Genomic DNA, 17,534 nt, shown 5'->3' with positions numbered 1-17,534 from the left:
GATGCCGTGAGTATTATTGACAAGGGTGATGTTGAAATAATTATTGGCAAAATGTATCCTTCATGGAAAAACGCAAACTCCAGCCATTAGGCCCATAACCTCTAATGCCATCGCTACGGAGATGTGGCAAGTGAGATTGAAGATCATTTTCATGAGATAGTTCTTTAAAAAGCGTGCTGGAAGTGAGATGCCTGTGGTTCAAATTTAAATTCTATGTACCAATACATGTAGCTCCCAGCATGAGAGCAGTAAGGCCGCAGGAGATGCACCCACAGCTCAGAGACTGAGCTTGCCAAAATTAGTGTCAGATCTCTGTTTCTCTTAAGTAAACATCGATTTAGACCTTTATAAAAGCTTTACTTCATAAGGACTGCAGCAACTGAAGAAAAGCTCCCAACCCCAACTCTTCAAGTGTCTCCGTGCAAACAAGGCTTTCTTTTATGGGGAAGACAGGCAGTCTAGCAGGATCTTTAAGAGGGAAGATGGACAAACAGCTAAGTACACAGAATGATATGCACAAATCGAGGCAGTAAATAACGGGCAGCCATGAACAACGGTTCTTTCAGTGAGAGCAGGAATCTGGTTTCAGTTGAGCCATGAGAATAAAGAGTAGCTAAGAGTTAAGCCTCCTGTAGGTTATGTAAATACCCAGCATGGTTTTAGTTAATAAGGTATTTCTTGTTGTACCCTTGAGCATTAATCCTTAATTTCCAGGCACCAGACTCTGCTGAGTGAGACTTATGTCCTGAAATCCACTCTGTGAGACTGGCCAAAGAATTCTCCCCTGGATCCTTCTCAAACAAGAGGTTCATCTCACAGAGGCAATCAACAGCTAGAATATGTGTGCATGTGTGCACACACAGAGCAAATAACAACACAAGAATACAGATTTGATTTTTACAAGAATAAATCCCAAATGCTGTAATATGAACATCTCGGGATAACAAAGAGCTGCACAAAGTTTTCAACAATGTCTATCCAAACACACAAACAAACAAAGAACAAAACAAAAACCTCTTCACACACTGTCATTGGCTTGGAAAATCTGCCCCGTACACTGTTTGTCTAGCCACATGAAACAAAGAGTAGAGAAACAGTTCAAAAGACTGGGGAAATAGTCAAAAACTGCATATGACATTTTAAAAAGAGTAAAATACTAGTTCCTAATGTAATAAACAGGTTGAAAGAGCTTAGACTCTAACTGTGCTGTTGTAATGTTTTTTGTTTTGTATTGTTTTTTACCAGAACAGTCTGCTTTTATTAATTTAAAAATTCTACAATCATTTCGCCTATTGAAAACCCAAGCTGGGAAAAGACCAAAGCCATGACTTATTTTCACACCTTTTAAAACTTATTTTGGCATTTAGAGACATGACCCACTTACCTGTCAGTGAGATATTATAGGTCTCCAAGGACAGATTTGCGTACTTAGCCATCATTTCCTCTCGAACAGGTAGACTTGTAAACGCTGAGTCTGTAAGACAAATTGTGTGTGGTTACATTTTAGATACCCTCACCAAGACTAGGTGACTACTTGAAAAATGGCTTAGGGCTGGCCAGGTAGCTGGCATAGTGGATACAGGTGCGTGCTACGTAGCCTAATGGCCAGAGTTTGAATGGGTGTTGTGTGTTGTATTAGCGTGTTATGTGTGTGCTTGTGTATGTGTGTATATCTATCTTTTAGCATAGATATATAGCATATATATGCATATATATACATATATAGCATACATAACACACATATGATAAAGGGGTCTAGTCAACATTCTTTTCCCAATAAAAATTATTCATTCCCATTCTTGGGTACAGCACATGAGGGGTAAGTTCAAGCAACTCACCACTCAGTGCTCCTTAGGAAGGAAAAAATGAGTAGGAAAGCAAATCATGTGACAGCCATGTGACTGTGAATGTTGCCAAGCATGTATCCCCTTATTCGGAAGTCCTCCTTTCCTAGCTTGCTGGCCACTGTCTGATTTCTCGTCACGTAGCCTATCACTGAAACAGGGAGCCCTTTTCGGAGGGGCAACCTCACTCAGTCTGATGATCATTATTATGATTCACACGGCCCGTCAGAAAAGAGTGACAACAACTGAAAAGGGGGGGAGGGACTTTGTGACATTCTTAATCTGACCCCACTTAACCAAGTAAGGATAAAAGCACCTGCTATACAGTGTGTGCTGACAAGGAGTAGGAGGTGGGGTAAGTGGATCCCTAAGAGCTAACAATTGGACAAGCAGCTGTTTGGGTCACAGTTGATTGAGAGTCACTAAAACATCAGAGAGGTGCTTATGCCTGGTATTAATGGTCCCAAGCCTGTGTCTTTCACACGTTACCACGGGCTCTACCGACTGTAAAACCAACTCTGGAAAGGGAATGAGATCAGAGTCAGGAGATCGGGGCTGGCGTGATTTCCCTTTTTATTTCCAGGGTCCAACTATGAAAGAACCTATCCGGGATCTACATTAGAAAAAGGGAGGCAAAGGGGAATCTAATGCTGAAGCTGGATAAAAACCTTAGCTCACGAAAGCTGAAAAAAAAAATAAGAGATTGAAAAAGAGCAGGCCACCTGACACAAGAGAATCTGGAGAGTTCCAGAACATACTAGCTGTTTCAGCCACTTCTACCAGTTCATATATTTAAAAACAAACAAACAAACAAACAAACAAAAAAAAAAACCCTGATAATACCTGAGTGCTAATGCCACATCTTCATTAAACCATCAATCTTTTGATTTTTCAAGAAAGGGTTTCTCTGTGTAGCTTTGGCTGTCCTAGAACTTGATCTGTAGACCAGGCTGGCCTTAAACTCAAGAACTCAGCCTGCATCTACCTCCTGAGTGCTGGGCTTACAAAAGAGTGCACCGCCTTTGCCAGCTCAAGCATGGATCTTTATCAGGTGCTACCTACGGCTGAGCATGCAAAAGAATTCCTTTAAGAAGCAGGATGAACAGACGCTGCTGTATAAAAGCAGAGGAGGAGACGCCTGATGAGTAAAAGTGAGTTCTGTTTGAGCGTTTTCTGTAATCAGAGAAGTGAGCCTGGAGACCTCTCTGCTTCTATGAGGATAGCTGGCAGCCAGGGGGTGATTTAGCAAGCATGTGTGTGCAGCAGAAATTGGCAGAGGGGGACTCCAATAGATGTGGTCTGGATGTGTCCCTGAGAGGATCAGGCTGAGTCACGAAAAAGAAAAATAAAATGGAGAGGTAAGACGTGCATGTCCCAAGCCAAGCTGGGCCAGTGGCTTGTGACCTGAACTATCAGAATGGGGTCGATACAGCTCAGTGCTTTGATGGCAATGTCTTTACCGTAAATATCAATTCTTGGGGGGAGGGGGGAGGGGATTGGAAGAAGTCACATAAATATTTGGAGATGGTACCAAGTTTAAAACACGCATTCTTCCACGTATTACAATCACCCTCTTCTTAATCATTTCTGGACATTTTCCACCTGGCTTTCTCTTACAGGCAGTGGCAAGACACCAACATAAAAGAATAACAACTACTGGCTGTTCCAGAGATTAGAGGGTTTTTTCTTCTTCCCTCAGCAGGAGAGATGGTGCATGAAGATACTGCCTCAGAGAACTAGTGATGGCCTGTTTTTTACCTATGGTTACATGAAGTGAAAAATGTTTCCCATGTGGGTGTTTTTCACATATTACCTATTAAAATAGATCTTGCTAGGATAGAAGGGCTTACAACCTTCTATTATGCTGGTAACACTATCAAATGAACTAAGGGCTGTAGTCCTTCTAAAAATATTGAGTTTTCATCCACTGGACTTTGTGTTTTGTTTAAAAGAAGCAAACTATGAAGGGTGGTAGGCAGAAGAAATGCTAGAAAACAGTGAAATGTCTTAAGATTTGTTTTTATTTAAGGAGGAAATAAATTCATTCAAGTTCATCTTATGGGCTGGAGAGACGGCTCAGTGGTTAAGAGCACTGACTGCTCTTCCAGAGGTCCTGAGTTCAAATCCCGGCAACCACACGGTGGCTTACAACCATCTGTAATGAAATCTGATGCCCTCTTCGGGTGTGTCATATATGATGAATAAATAAATCTTTAAAATCTTTAAAAATAAGTTTCATCCCCTACAAAAATAACAATTTTCTCTAAATATGATGATTACAGGCCTGGTGATTCAGGACTGTGATCAGTGCAGTTATTGATGAAGCTGAGGCAGGAGAATTGCAAATTCAAGTCCTGCCTGGGCAAATACTTGGTTGGAGGCAGTGAAGAATAGGATATATGTCAGTAGTAGGACACTTCTGAGCATGTGTAAAATAGGCTGTTTAGCCCCCATACTTAGAAAAAAGGAGAATATTTTCCCAATATCTCTTCATTGTGTCTTCTCTAGATTTTTTTTTTGATTTTTTTTTTTTTATTAACTTGAGTATTTCTTATATACATTTCGAGTGTTATTCCCTTTCCCGGTTTCCGGGCAAACATCCCCCTCCCCCTCCCCTTCCTTATGGGTGTTCCCCTCCCAACCCTCCCCCCATTGCCGCCCTCCCCCCCATAGTCTAGTTCACTGGGGGTTCAGTCTTAGCAGGACCCAGGGCTTTAGATTTTTTTTAAATGTATTTCTATGTATGTGTGCCTTTTTGAATATGTGTGTATCACATGCACTCAGGAGTCTCTGGAGACCGGTATAGCATGAGCTCCCACTGAGATTATAGGTGGTCATGAGCAGCCAGATGGATGATGGGAAGAAAGCTGATTCCTCTGCAAGAACCGTGCATTTCTCTTAACTGCAGAGCTAGCTCTCTGGGTCCTCTTCATTACATTTTCACGTTTTAGATTTAATACTTTTTGTATAAAATGAAATAGCTCAGTGGCAGAGCATTTGTCTAGCATTTCTGTATTCAAGCCACAGTACCACAAAAAGGAAGTGGTGATTTTTTTTTCTTTTCTTTTTTTTTTTTTTTTCAGAGCTGGGGACTGAACCCATGGCCTTGCGCTTGCTAGGCAAGCACTCTACCACTGAGCTAAATCCCCAACCCCTGGAAGTGGCGATTTAGTATTATGTCCCACCTATATACTTGATTACTATTATCAAGTATACACTCTTTAGATTATTTTTAATAGATCCTCATTTTAACATCCTAGCATACAGTACTATTAATAGGCAATTATAAAACAAAAAGCACTACTACTTAGAAACACACTAGTGATAAATCTTAAGTATGACGGTATATTTCTTCATGGAAGCAATATTATAATGTAACCTTAGGACTGCATGTTGTAACTTACTACATCTTTAGAACAGAGTATTACCAGGTAAAACCCCTATTCATGAACAATGTGTTTGGAATTACATTTCCGGGTTCTAGGTATCAAGCCTTCCTATCCCCTATTATGCATTGTGGACATTATATTCCAGAGTTTGTTGAGAAAATAAAAACAAGAAAGAGCTGTAATGAACTGTTCCGATGGTATCATTTAAAAGTCAAGATGAATAGGCTTCCGGACAGGTAACAAGTATATTTCAGATAATATGAGAATTACCAGACAAGAAGGCCATTAAGAGATGATAAAAAGGGATGGAGAGATGGCTCAGTGGTTAAGAGCACTGACTGCTCTTCCAGAGGTCCTGAGTTCAATTCCCAGCAGCCACATGGTGGCTCATGACCATCTGTAATGAGATCTGATGCCCTCTTCTGGTGTGTCTGAAGACAGCTACAGTATACTTACATATAAAAAAATAAATCTTTAAAAACAAAAAAAAAGAGATGATAAAAAAAGAAAGTTTAATGACAAGCAAAATGTGAACTTTTATATAATCTCCTAACACATTCCCCAATAACGGCCCTACAGCCAAGCATTATCCAGACCAAAATTTAAATATGGAAGACAGAGAACTCTTGGCTTTGAGGAGACAGAGCTTCCACCCCTTCTTAATTCAGTGTGCTGCTTTTCCTAACCTGCACACAAGCCTGTGACCCCCTGGCCCGCTCTACACAGTTTACACACAAATAACTGAAAGCACAGATACTCAGATACTAAGTCAGTCTTCACGGGTGACTAGCAGCCTCCCTGCCTGTACAGGAAAGCAGCTATGGCTTGCTCCTTGCCCCTAGATAATATGGCAAAGGCTCTCTGAGCACTGAGATCCATCAAAATCCCATTTCAGGTTCTTGACTTGTGTAACTGAAAGACTAAAAAAGGGTTTGTGCCTGAACGTGATGGCGTATGCTTGTAATCTCGGCACTTGGCTACCGGGAATTCAATTTCATCCTTGGCTGCCAGTGAGTCTGAGGCTAACCACAGATATGTTTCCCCCACTCCCAAAAAAAAACAAAAGCAGAGGAGACTCTGTCTTGGGTTGAGATGGATACATTAGTTATGCGAACGTAACTCCGTAACTTAGAAAACAGGGGGAAAATATCCCTTAAAATGAAGAGTACCATCTGTGAAGAAGTCCATCCTTCTTGTAACATCACAGAAATATTGTCACGCCTGAATGATCATGGCACCTCAAGGGGTTTACTTTTAATAAACTGTTGTAAAGGACTTTTCTCTTTTCCTTCTATGTTAGTGTATGTGTGCAGAGTTGTTGAATCACAAGTTTGTCCTTGTTATTGTGAAATATAAGAAGCCAAAAGGAATTAAGACAGACAGACAGACAGACAGACAGACACACACACACACACAGAGAGAGAGAGAGAGAGAGAGAGAGAGAGAGAGAGAGAGAGAGAGAGATCAGCCAGTCTCATTATACATCTATTTCTGTTTAAGGATACAAGGATACATTCTTTATAAAATAGTACCAGGAGTTGAAGGGACACCCAACAGCTAAGATCACTTACTGCTCCTGCAGAGGGCCTGGGCTCAGGTCCTCGCACCCATACCAAGGCTTAAAGCCACCTGTAAGTTGAGTTCCAAGGAATACCATGTACTCTTCATCTCTACCAGCACCTAATGGTCTATATATTCACACACAGGTGCATGCACACATACACATAAATTTTTTTACTTTTAAAAAAAGGTACCAAACACACATGTGATCAATGCTCAACTATTGTTTTAATGGACTCCCTGTGGTAAAACAAGCTTTCTCCGAAAAAGCAGAGTTAATGTTTTTCTTCAAACAATCTCAGGTTTATAGGAAATGTCAAGAACTGACATTTCCCGCCGATCTATGTGAGAGGTACGTTGCTGACAAGATAAATCAGCCCTCTCTATGGCATTACTGAGTCTTTCCTGCAAAGGAAACATCCCACGGCATCCCAGGCTTCACTGAACTCAGGAAGCAGGCATTTCTGCCCTGCCAGCTCATGTCACCCTCCTGCTAAGTCTCTCTCCAGTGTGCATTTCTACAGACGGGCTGGGTCAGAGTAAGGTTACTCTTCTTCAGAATTTATAAGGTTTTTCTAGGAAATTCCTTTGCAACTACAAAGTGCTTTGAGCTTCAGGAAATGGTCCCTTAGTTTAATTAATATTTATCCGTCTGGACTCAAGAATTCCAATATTGTTTAACAATGTCATCATTAAGATAGAACTCAGGAGATTAATATGAAAGGATCATAAGTGCAGGGCCAGCCCAGGCTACACAACAAGACCCTCCTGGCTCAACACCACCATCACCTGTTACTAAGATTTACTTGGATGCTGTTTCCCCAGATCTGTCCTAAAGTTGGTTCCTGACTCTTTCAGACACGACTCATCATCCTTCAAGTACTTCATTGTGCTTTCTGGCACAGGATGTCCCGGGTCTACTCACTTCTCCACCCCAGCTCTGAAAAAAGCCATTTCTCCAACATTATTAAAAATAGTGCTTGAAGCCAACATCTAGGCATTAAGTACACTTACTGTTTAGAAACCAGTGGAAAGAGCCACCGGTATGTGCATGTACACTCAAACACACACACACACACACCATACTTACCACATGAAACGCACACATGTATACTATGCATATCATACTATATATATATTATACCATACCATATATTATATACTATATACTATACTATATATTATATATTATACATGTATTTGTATGTATGTGACACAGATAAAGCGACAGAGATTTATAGTCATAATTCACACTGAAACGTCAAAGTTTTTCCTTCCCTGCTCATCCTCTGGTCTTTATTTTCCTCTTCCCTAATGGAAACCCTGCATCTTGCTTTCCTTGACAGATTTCCTTTAACTGCTTTAACTGAAGAGCCAACTTCCTCTTTTAAAGTCAGAGAAAATGACTCTAACTCATCAGGCTACCTGCTACATAGCACATGGGCTGTGCTGTGACCAACTCCTGTGTGTATAAATGACATCCCATTATGAGCTGCCACATCTGTCCCCACACAGCAGCACTCTGCACTCACTCAGGCTTGACCTTCTGTACTGGTCTGCCCTGAAGCATGGGTTAGATATTACCTGTCTTCATTCTCCTGTGTAGAAGTCCTTGTCACCTTGCTCAGCTCTGAGCCCACAGGCGAGCTGATCTTCCCCGAATCTCAATTTGTCCTTTTTGGGGGGAGTCATCCTCACTAGGATGTGTACCTCTAGCTCTACCCACCAGGTAAGAGTCCCTCCTGCTTCTGTTCTATTACTACAGGGGCCACTCAGGAAAATACGAAGAGAAGGAGCTAGGGTAGGGTGATGGAGTGCCAGGATAAAAAGTAAGTTGAACCTATTCTTAACAAAAGCTTATGTAATTTTAATTATGACCAGATTTTTAAACATCAGAAATATCCCAATTAAAGATGGGCTTATAATAAATCTCTTCATTTAACCAGTTTAAATACTTTTAGAGACAAAAACCGCTAGCGTTTTCTACAAACAGAATGCCAGGAGCTGTTGGCATGTAGGACTCATTCCAACAACTATTTACTACTAGGCAATATAGGGTCTAGTAGGGAAGAGAATTAATCAATGAAGCATAAAGGGTTTCAAAAAACAAATCATCTCGGTTTGCTCCACTTTTACGATAATACTAAAAAGGATGTCAAAATATTCCTGATTACCTGTTCCTTTTACAAAGATATTTTTAGATCTCTTATTTAATTGAAAAACTCGGGCTGCTGAAATGGCTCAGCGGGTTAAGGCACCCAATTGCAAGCTTTAGGACCTGAGTTCAATTCCCAGAACCCACAAGGTAGAAGAGAAATGAGTTTCAAATTGTCCTCTGATGATCACTTGTGCCTTGCTGGATCCATGCATGAGCACACATGTATGTATATACACAAAATAAAGAAAACAACAAAAATATTAAGAAAGAACATTGAAGAAACCAGTCACTCACTCCCCTGGGCCTTACCCTTGACCTCATTCCAGGACTCCAAAAAATGCATGTTTGCGTCACAGATACAGATTCACAGAAGTAGGTGTGTTCTAAATTCTAGAGTTATCCCAGAGAGAACTGTGTTTGAGGGAACGGGCTGTGGAGAAAGACTAACTTTAAACTTTCTGCTCTACTACTAAACTAACTACTGGCGCAAATGCTTAACTGAATTCCCTTTTCAACTTCCTCTTTTGAAGTCAGGGAAAATAAAATCTAATTCATCAGGCTACACATTGCATAGTCCAGTGCCTGGTGCACGCCTCCTATAGCACATTAGCACAGTATCTTAAATTATTGATATGGGCCCCCAGATCTTTTAGCAGAACACCTATTTCTTAGCAGTTCAAAGTCTAAATACAAAAACATCCAGTAAACCTTGCTGTATATCTTTAGCAAAGAGTATACTGAATCTCATTTAAATACTGAATCTAGAAAGAGTTGTAGCGGCCTCACTTTATTTATTTACCCATTCATCTATCCATCTATTTATTTATTTTTATGTCTGTGAGTGTTTTGCCTACATCTATTTCAATTCCTCAAAGCGGCCAGAAGGGGGCATCAAAAAAGGATCCCCTGGTACTGCAGTTACAGATGGTTGTGAGCTGCCAAATCGGTGCTGGGAATTCAGATGCCTTTCACATTTTGTAACTTTCACCTGAGCTGATCTCCTGAGGAAGTCCCACCACGTTCCCCGACACTCATTTATTTACAGCTTCGTCTGTTTCCTCGTTTCTTCCCTTTAGAAGCAACGGGTGTACATTAACTCCAACCTGACGTCAGCAGAGTATCTAACAATACATCCTGTGGGTCCTCTCATGTGATTTTAGCCTGCTTTGACTCACACAGAGAATTTTCAAAAGTACTAAGGCCCAGGCTGACTTCGATGCTAAATGAATCACTTGTTTCTAGGGCAAGACCTGGATATCAGTCTTTTTAAACCTCTCCAAGAATTTCCTACCACCACCAAGTGGAGAGGCAAAACTTCTAGGACTAACCCAAAATACACTGAATCTCAAAACAATGGTGTAGGCTAAAGTTGTAGCTCCATGGTGGAGTTGCTTTTGTGCACGTAGGCCCAGGCTCACAGAACTGAGGAAGACAAAAGGGGAGGGAAGTGCAGAGGGAAGACAGAAGGAGGGAGAAAGGGAGAGGGGGGAGGGGAGGAGCAAGGAGAGGAAAGGGAAGGGGAAAGGAAAAAGCAGGTTAGAAAAAGAGGCTATACTTTTCAGAAGCAAGTGGTAAACACAAGAGGACAGAAGAATGAGGTACGCCTAGGAAGGGCACAGGGGGAGGGAGTCCTGTCCTAAATTCTTATGATGGAAAACAAATGTGTAACAAGAAAATCCAGAGACTAGAAGAATCCACGTTAACAGTGTGTGTGTGTGTGTGTGTGTGTGTGTGTGTTTGTGTGTGTCTGATTATTTTCGTTTATACTATGTTCAACCAATCTACATGCTATAAACTCATGGAAATAATTTATAGTAGCTCAAAACCTTGTGTGGAATATATCTGGATTTAGTTCCCAATGGGCCAGTCTTTCAACTGTTTTGAGAAGTTAGCGGTGAGTTAGATGGGAGCGAACCCTCGGTAGCCACAGGGACTTGCACTGAAAAGCATTGGATCGCTTGCAACAGAGAAAGGATAAACAGGTGAGCTGGGATGGCAAAATAGAGCCTGACCCGGTCATGTTTTTCACGGAAATCCTTCTGTCCACATACCTTAAAGACGCATGCAACCCAACACCCTCAAAAAATGTTTTTATAAAGATCGTGGTGTAAAGACGACACACACGTATCACTTTCTTATCTGGATTTCCTTGAGTTGGCCGGCTGTCGCGATTTTTACCCTCTGCTCTAAAAAACATCCTCAAAGTCAACACCTGCCAGGAGGAAAGGTGATACGAGAGCCTCCCTGTGGCCTCTAGTGAAGGGAGCTGGCCTCAGGGAATGTGGACTCAACCGTGCCACACTAGCAGAGTCCCCCACCCCACCCCACCCCCAGTATCCCTTGCACGAACCCACGCACTCTATTAGCTCACTTCGTAGGAAAAATCCGACACTGCCCCAGTACCAGCTCCCTGGATCAAACTGGGCTTTACTGGGATGGAATCACCCCTAGAACCGGCGGATGCGGAGCCACCCGGGCTCCCACGTTTCCTCCTAGGGTAACCTGCGCCCAGCCAATGAAAGGCCACCTCGGCTCCGCTCCGTAGCCGCCTGCGCCTGCATCCCCGCGGCCCCTAGGCGAGCCGTAAGGGATGTCGTCCGGCTGGAGGATCGCCGCCACTGCGCCTCTTCCGGTGTACCCCCAGCACCCTTCCCGGGCCAGCCCCTGAACCCCAGGCACCTGCGGGATCGCCCACAGCCCGATCCGGGCGCGTCGCCGCCAGAAGATATAGAAGGAGGAGCGAGCAACCAGGCGCCACAAGCGCCCTCAAGCCAGTGTGCGAGCGCATGGCGCGGGCGGGTCGGTCCAGGAGGTCGTTACTGCACCCTCAGCCTGCTGCGATCGGTCTCCGTTTGTCCCTATGTACACTTGCTGGTAACCGGGCGCCCACTGCCAGTACCCGGGACAGGACGCGCGAGAAAAAGCAGAGTGGGAGGGGCCCGGCGGCCCTGGCCTCCACCCCCGAGACGCTCCCAGCGCACCCAAGGCCGGCCCAGCGTTGCGCCAACCCTCCATCAATTATGCAGCCCGCAGCCCGCTGCCCGGGCGCCCGGATGTGCTGTGCAACCCCGGCGCCGAATCCTCTCCGCCCCCACCCTCTCCACTTGCCCAGATTGGGGAGGGAGGGAGGGAGCTAGCTCAGCAAGCCAGCCAGGTGTGTCGAGCCCATCACCTCCTGCGCGGGATGCAACTCCCTACAGAGTGTTCTTTCCATCCGTTGGATGGGTTCGCGTATTTACTTTGGTGAGACAGGCGAAAAGGACCGGATAGTTCTGCCCCTGTACATCTTTGGATGGACAAAGGTTTCATTTTACCAGACCGAAGGTGCTATCCAGTGGCCCTGAGCCCGGTACTTAACGTTTCTTGGAGCTTTCTATCAGCCATGCATACCCTCCCCCCAATCTCTGAAGGTTTGACCAGCTCCCTCCGGATTTAGGTTTTCGAGTCCCAAGGCCCTGCAATGTGTCTCCCTTTGTTTCCTTGCCTCAACAGCTTTCCTGGCGCCAAAGAGCTCAAGAAACAAAAACTAAGTTAAGGGGATACTGTGTAAGCTGAAGGAGGCCAATCATCTTGGTCAAACATTGTGGAATACAATGTTATCTCTTATCCACGAGGGCCCGGAGGTTGGAATTTCTTACCGTCCTAGCAAATAAATTGAGATAGTTAAAAAACAATTGTTTTCCTATTCAGCCGCAAAGAATTCTATGTTAAAACTCCTGAGCCTTAAGGCGCCGGCAGTCAGCCCCCTATTTAGTAGCCCTTTGTCCTTTAGGGACCTCCACCCAGGTAAAACTGCCGGAAGGAATTAAAGAATGAGACAGTGTGAAGGAGCACTGATGGAGTTTACTATATAAAAAAAAAAAAAGGTGTTTTTTTTTTTCTTCTCAAAGTAGATTTAAATCTGAGGACTAAAACAATAAGACACAACCAAGACCAGGTGTGTGGGTTTCTCCTGGTGTGTTTTAACAGTAACCAAAGAGACCATTTTGGTAGCTCTCAAGTTACAACTGAAAGGACTGCTAAGAACCGCCCCCACACACCTTTACCCCCCCCCCTTTTTTTTTTGATAAGTGATTGGGTGGCTCCAGTGGCGCCTTGTGTGGAATTACAATCTGATTAAGATCAAAAACACCGGCTGCAAGCGTCCTACCGGACAGTGAAGACATTCCTTTTGTTGTAAATGGGGTTTCAGGTGAGATCCCTGGAAAACTGCAGGTTTATACGTGGAAAAGAAGAAAGGTTGCTTTATTTACACTGAGACCTGAAAAGCGACACATTGCGATCTTTACATTGTTGTTTGAGGGCTACGTGAAAACGATATTGTCTCTGTGTGACACAGCAAATATTAACGGTAATGGAATGCTTGTGGTCTCCTAGCAAGATGCTTCCTCAGACTCCAGGCGAAGGGCTCATTTTCCTTCCATGCGTCTCCCTAGTTTTCTCTGTCATCCTGCTTTGTGGGATATTACCACACAATAAAGATTTCCGGGCTGTAGGGAGGGCAGTCTGTTTTGGAGGTTTTTTGTTTGGTGTGTTTTAGACCTAACCTAACTGCGTTGCTGAGGCTAGCCTGGGCTCAGGCCTTTCCTCTACCTCAGCCTCCCCGAGTGCCATACCACAGCATGGCAACCACGGCAAATACGTTTTATGTATGTGGGAGAGGGGGTTGCCTGCATGTAGGCCTGTATCACATGTGTGCCTGGTGCCCATGGAAGACAGAGTAGGGCGATGGATCCCCTAGAACATGAGTTGCAGATGGTTTCAACCATCACATGGATGCAAGATCAAACTCCTACCTCTCTGGAAAAGTAGTTCTTAATGGCTGAAGTGTCACTACAATGTCATGACCTCTTCCTCTTTAAAAGTGAGGTTTGAGAATTATAAATTCAAATCAAATGAAAACAGAAATAAAAAAGATTCCCCAAAAAGGACAGATACTTCTTACAGAAAAAAAAAACTTAACTTATTGTCTAAACTACTGAAAAGAGAACAATGCTTACTCCAGGGAGCCACTGCTAACTTTTAATTGGTATGTATATATGATATATTCATGTTCCTAGGTTCATATTACATGAAAAAAATGTCAGGAAAAAATATGGCTTCTGGACTGGTGGTGATGACATATGCCTTTAATCCCAGCACTTTAGAGGCAGAGGCAGGTGGATCTCTGTGAGTTCAAGTCACCTGGTCCTATATAGCTAGTTCCAGGACAGACAGAGCTACAGGGAGAAACTCTCTCAGAAACAATCAAAAAGAATAGAGCTTCTGTAAGCTGGTCTTGAAAGAACAAAAATGAAACAAGTCGTATAAAATGTCTCCTGAGTGCCAGATGCTGTGTTCCAAAGCAACTGCACATAAAGTAAGAAACACACAGTAACTCGGTCATTTGTCTGTGGGCTGCAAACCCACAGACTCTTCCGGTTTTCAGAGTTACAGTTAAAGCATGGGCTCTGGTGACCCCAGCAAGGTAAGCCAGCGTCCTGCCCTCAATAGGTCGTTTAAACTGAAAAACAGAAAGGATCTTCAGTCAATGGTGTCACACTGGGAAGAGGAGCAAAGAGATCCACTGATCACCCATGTCCGCTCTGTCTGTCTTCAACATCCTGGCTGAGGTGTAGGGTTAACTGGAAAGCAGGAGGTGTGCATAATTAAGTAGCCCTTTTAAGGGGTGCTCACACCAATCCTGTCTCCCTCTTCTGTAAAGTGGTCTGACAAGGTGTCTAAACGGAGTAAAATCTCTTTCCAGAAGACAGATTTCTTCTAGCTTAAGGATCCCAGAAAAACTCCAATTACTCATTGACCCATCATTTCCGCAGCCCATGGGAGGGACACCCACGTATTCCTTCCTGAAAGGACAATTATATTTGCAGTCAGAAAATGTATTTTTATAATGATTAAACCCCTCTCGGTAAAGTCAAGTGAGGGCTTGAGGCTTATTCTTCACAGTGTGAACTTCCCAGGGTCCCTGGGGTGGGCTAACTAAACACAAATTTCCTGAGCAAGGGCTTGCTAATTCACACAGGTGCCGCTGCCCCGCAGTCACTTCCCTACACCTGGGGAGCCTTTAATTGCAAGCCTTTCTTAGAAGGGACCTCAACTGACCTTTCTCAATTAGTCTTAAAAGATTTGTCTCAAATTCACCCGCCTGCAAATGAGCTGACCCTCATTAAAGAAGAAGTGTCATTTCAGTGGAATCTGCCTGTTTATCAGCTGGCACCAGTGACTGGGCAAACCCAAGATTATTCCTCGGGTCCTTTTTGCCCATTTATCAACTGGCAGCAGTGACTTGCCACGCCCAAGGTTAATTCCTTCGGTCCTATTTCTTTGCGCAAAAGAAGTCGAGAAAGAAATATAATTCTTGTTTTGCTAAGAACTTGGAGACTCTCTTTCACCTCTGTTACACTTTTATATTTAGATATATTTTGTATGATCTGGCCTTATCTCTGTTACGCTTTAAAAATAGAATTGGTATGTTTTAAAGCCATCATCTAATGGAATAATTCCCCTGTATAGCATTTCTGGCCTTTTTATATAGAATTGTCCTTTCCTTCCCTAATAAGTGAAATGTGGCCTCAAATGCTTTAGTGCCCTCTTAACTTGGGTGAGCTGATGGAAGGTTCTGTTTACTTTCTTGAGCTGAAGCACTGAATGTTGCCAAAGTAACAATACGGGGAGTTTTCAGATCTAGGTCACCAGCTCTCCCACATCCTTCTCTCTGAAAAGAGCTGCCAGGTGATAAGGAGTTACCGAGACCCACCACGCACGGCATGGAGAAAGTAACTGAAGAAGCTGTCCAGATAAAAATCACATCAGGTTTTTTTTAAAAAAACAAACAAACAAAAAAAAAAAAAAACATGAGTGTGTTGTGCACACAAAAGAACAGTTTGTGACTGGGAGAAGCCAAGTTTGGCTGTCAAGACTTACAGACTAGTTTATAAAGCTTAAAGGAAGAAATTCATTGATGTCTCTTATGATTGGCCTCCAAAAAACAACCAAAGACAAAAAGCCGTGTGTCCTTTTGAAGCCAGTGGAGCTTGACGAGCTCATGTGTGTAAGACTGGCTGTTTCGAAGAAAATTTAGTTTCTGTTGCTATGATCGGTCAGCCTAGGGGTATACGAAATTATTACACACACACACACACACTGTTACTATATTATAAAGTCCCTTCTCTGGGTTGGTCTGATTGTGGCTAGATATAATCAGTTCTCTCATCAGCATGAGATGCCGCAGAACCTTGCAGATGGCAAAGGGAAATTTAAATAGGCCTTTGCAACACACCACAGGCCATTCCTTACCTTTTGTTTGTCCATGCTCCTGGGGATGATTTGTGGAGCCAGCATCCACCCACAGGCCACAGGCGTTTAAAACTCTTGGGAGACCCTGGTGCTCAACGTGGTTATCAAGACAGTGGTTATCGCTAGAACCATTAGGGAGATAGGACCAAGGGCTTGACAAGATCCCAAACGGAGAACCCAAAGTCAATATTTAGCCAACCAAAGAGATAACTGATTGTACCTTCCTGGCTCTGTGGAAGATTTGAAGACAAGATCACAAATGGAGAACCCAAAACCAATATTTAGTCAACCAAAGAGATAAATGTGCCTTCCTAGCTCTGTGGCAAGTTTGAATCTGATCCTTTAGCTCTCTCAGATGTGAGGCTGACTGTTTTCTCTATGTGTGTTTGAATATAAGGACATCCCCGGCTTGTCTGTTTCATAAAGAATTTAGAGCTGGGGAATCTGAACTCAGGAGGACTTTGCAAGGGGCCTTAAAGTTCAACAAGGACCAGTCTCCTGGTTTGTTTCCTGAGGAGAAACTTCCTGAATGTTCTTTTCAGTTTGTGGCCTGGTCAGTAAAAACTTAGGGACAGAAGGCCCTCAATACACTGCATGCAAATCCAATGAGTCTTTCATGCTGCCTTCCGTTGCTGAGGGAAGAGAGAGTTGGATGTTATTATTTTTTTCTGAAGGCAGAAAGGCTTCCTTTACTGACATGATGGCATAATACACCATTTCTTTTGAGAAGTAAAACTTATCCCAGCAAGTCTTAAACCCTAAGAAGACAGTTGTAATCGAAACATTGAGTCAAATGTCCAGTCCTCTTTAGATGAAGAACTAAGCAGTAAATCTCCATACTGAATCCACAGAGATTTTCTGAAATGACAATGTTCAAATCATAAACATAAAACATGTAATAGTACGAGGGAGCATTGGTTAATTTCTAAGGCATTACTGTCCAAATAATATATATAGTTGGATATATAACAATATATTAAATAATATAATTACATATATTGTAAATGACATATACTTACATATATTATAAATATATTTGGATATATAATAATAAATACATATTTGGATATATATTTATATTTGGATTATAATATATGCATGTCATGTAATGTATCATGTAATATATTGCATGACAACTTATGTATTGCATTTTTTATTACATATTATGTAAATAATATATAATATATATTTATAATGCAAATATACTATTTGAAATGAATAGATAGATAGATTCTAGTATATATCCATAGTAAGGCCTAGAAGTCATTGTGTAGGCCTGGCTGGTAT

General features: G+C 42.6%; 1 protein-coding gene across 1 annotated transcript in view; it reads right to left on the bottom strand.

Moving 5' to 3' along the window:
• Positions 1-11,829, bottom strand: part of Emb (embigin) — a 54,534-nt gene extending 42,705 nt beyond the window's left edge. Inside the window, 2 exon segments of the mRNA NM_053719.1 lie at positions 1,385-1,474; positions 11,631-11,829. Of these exon segments, the coding sequence (NP_446171.1) occupies positions 1,385-1,474; positions 11,631-11,739 (199 nt within the window). The 5' untranslated portion in view covers positions 11,740-11,829.
• Positions 11,830-17,534: the final 5,705 nt, after the last annotated feature.

Source organism: Rattus norvegicus, chromosome 2, assembly GCF_036323735.1.
Source record: "Rattus norvegicus strain BN/NHsdMcwi chromosome 2, GRCr8, whole genome shotgun sequence".
Taxonomy (NCBI): domain Eukaryota; kingdom Metazoa; phylum Chordata; class Mammalia; order Rodentia; family Muridae; genus Rattus; species Rattus norvegicus.
This window is presented reverse-complemented; position numbering and strand designations above follow the sequence as displayed.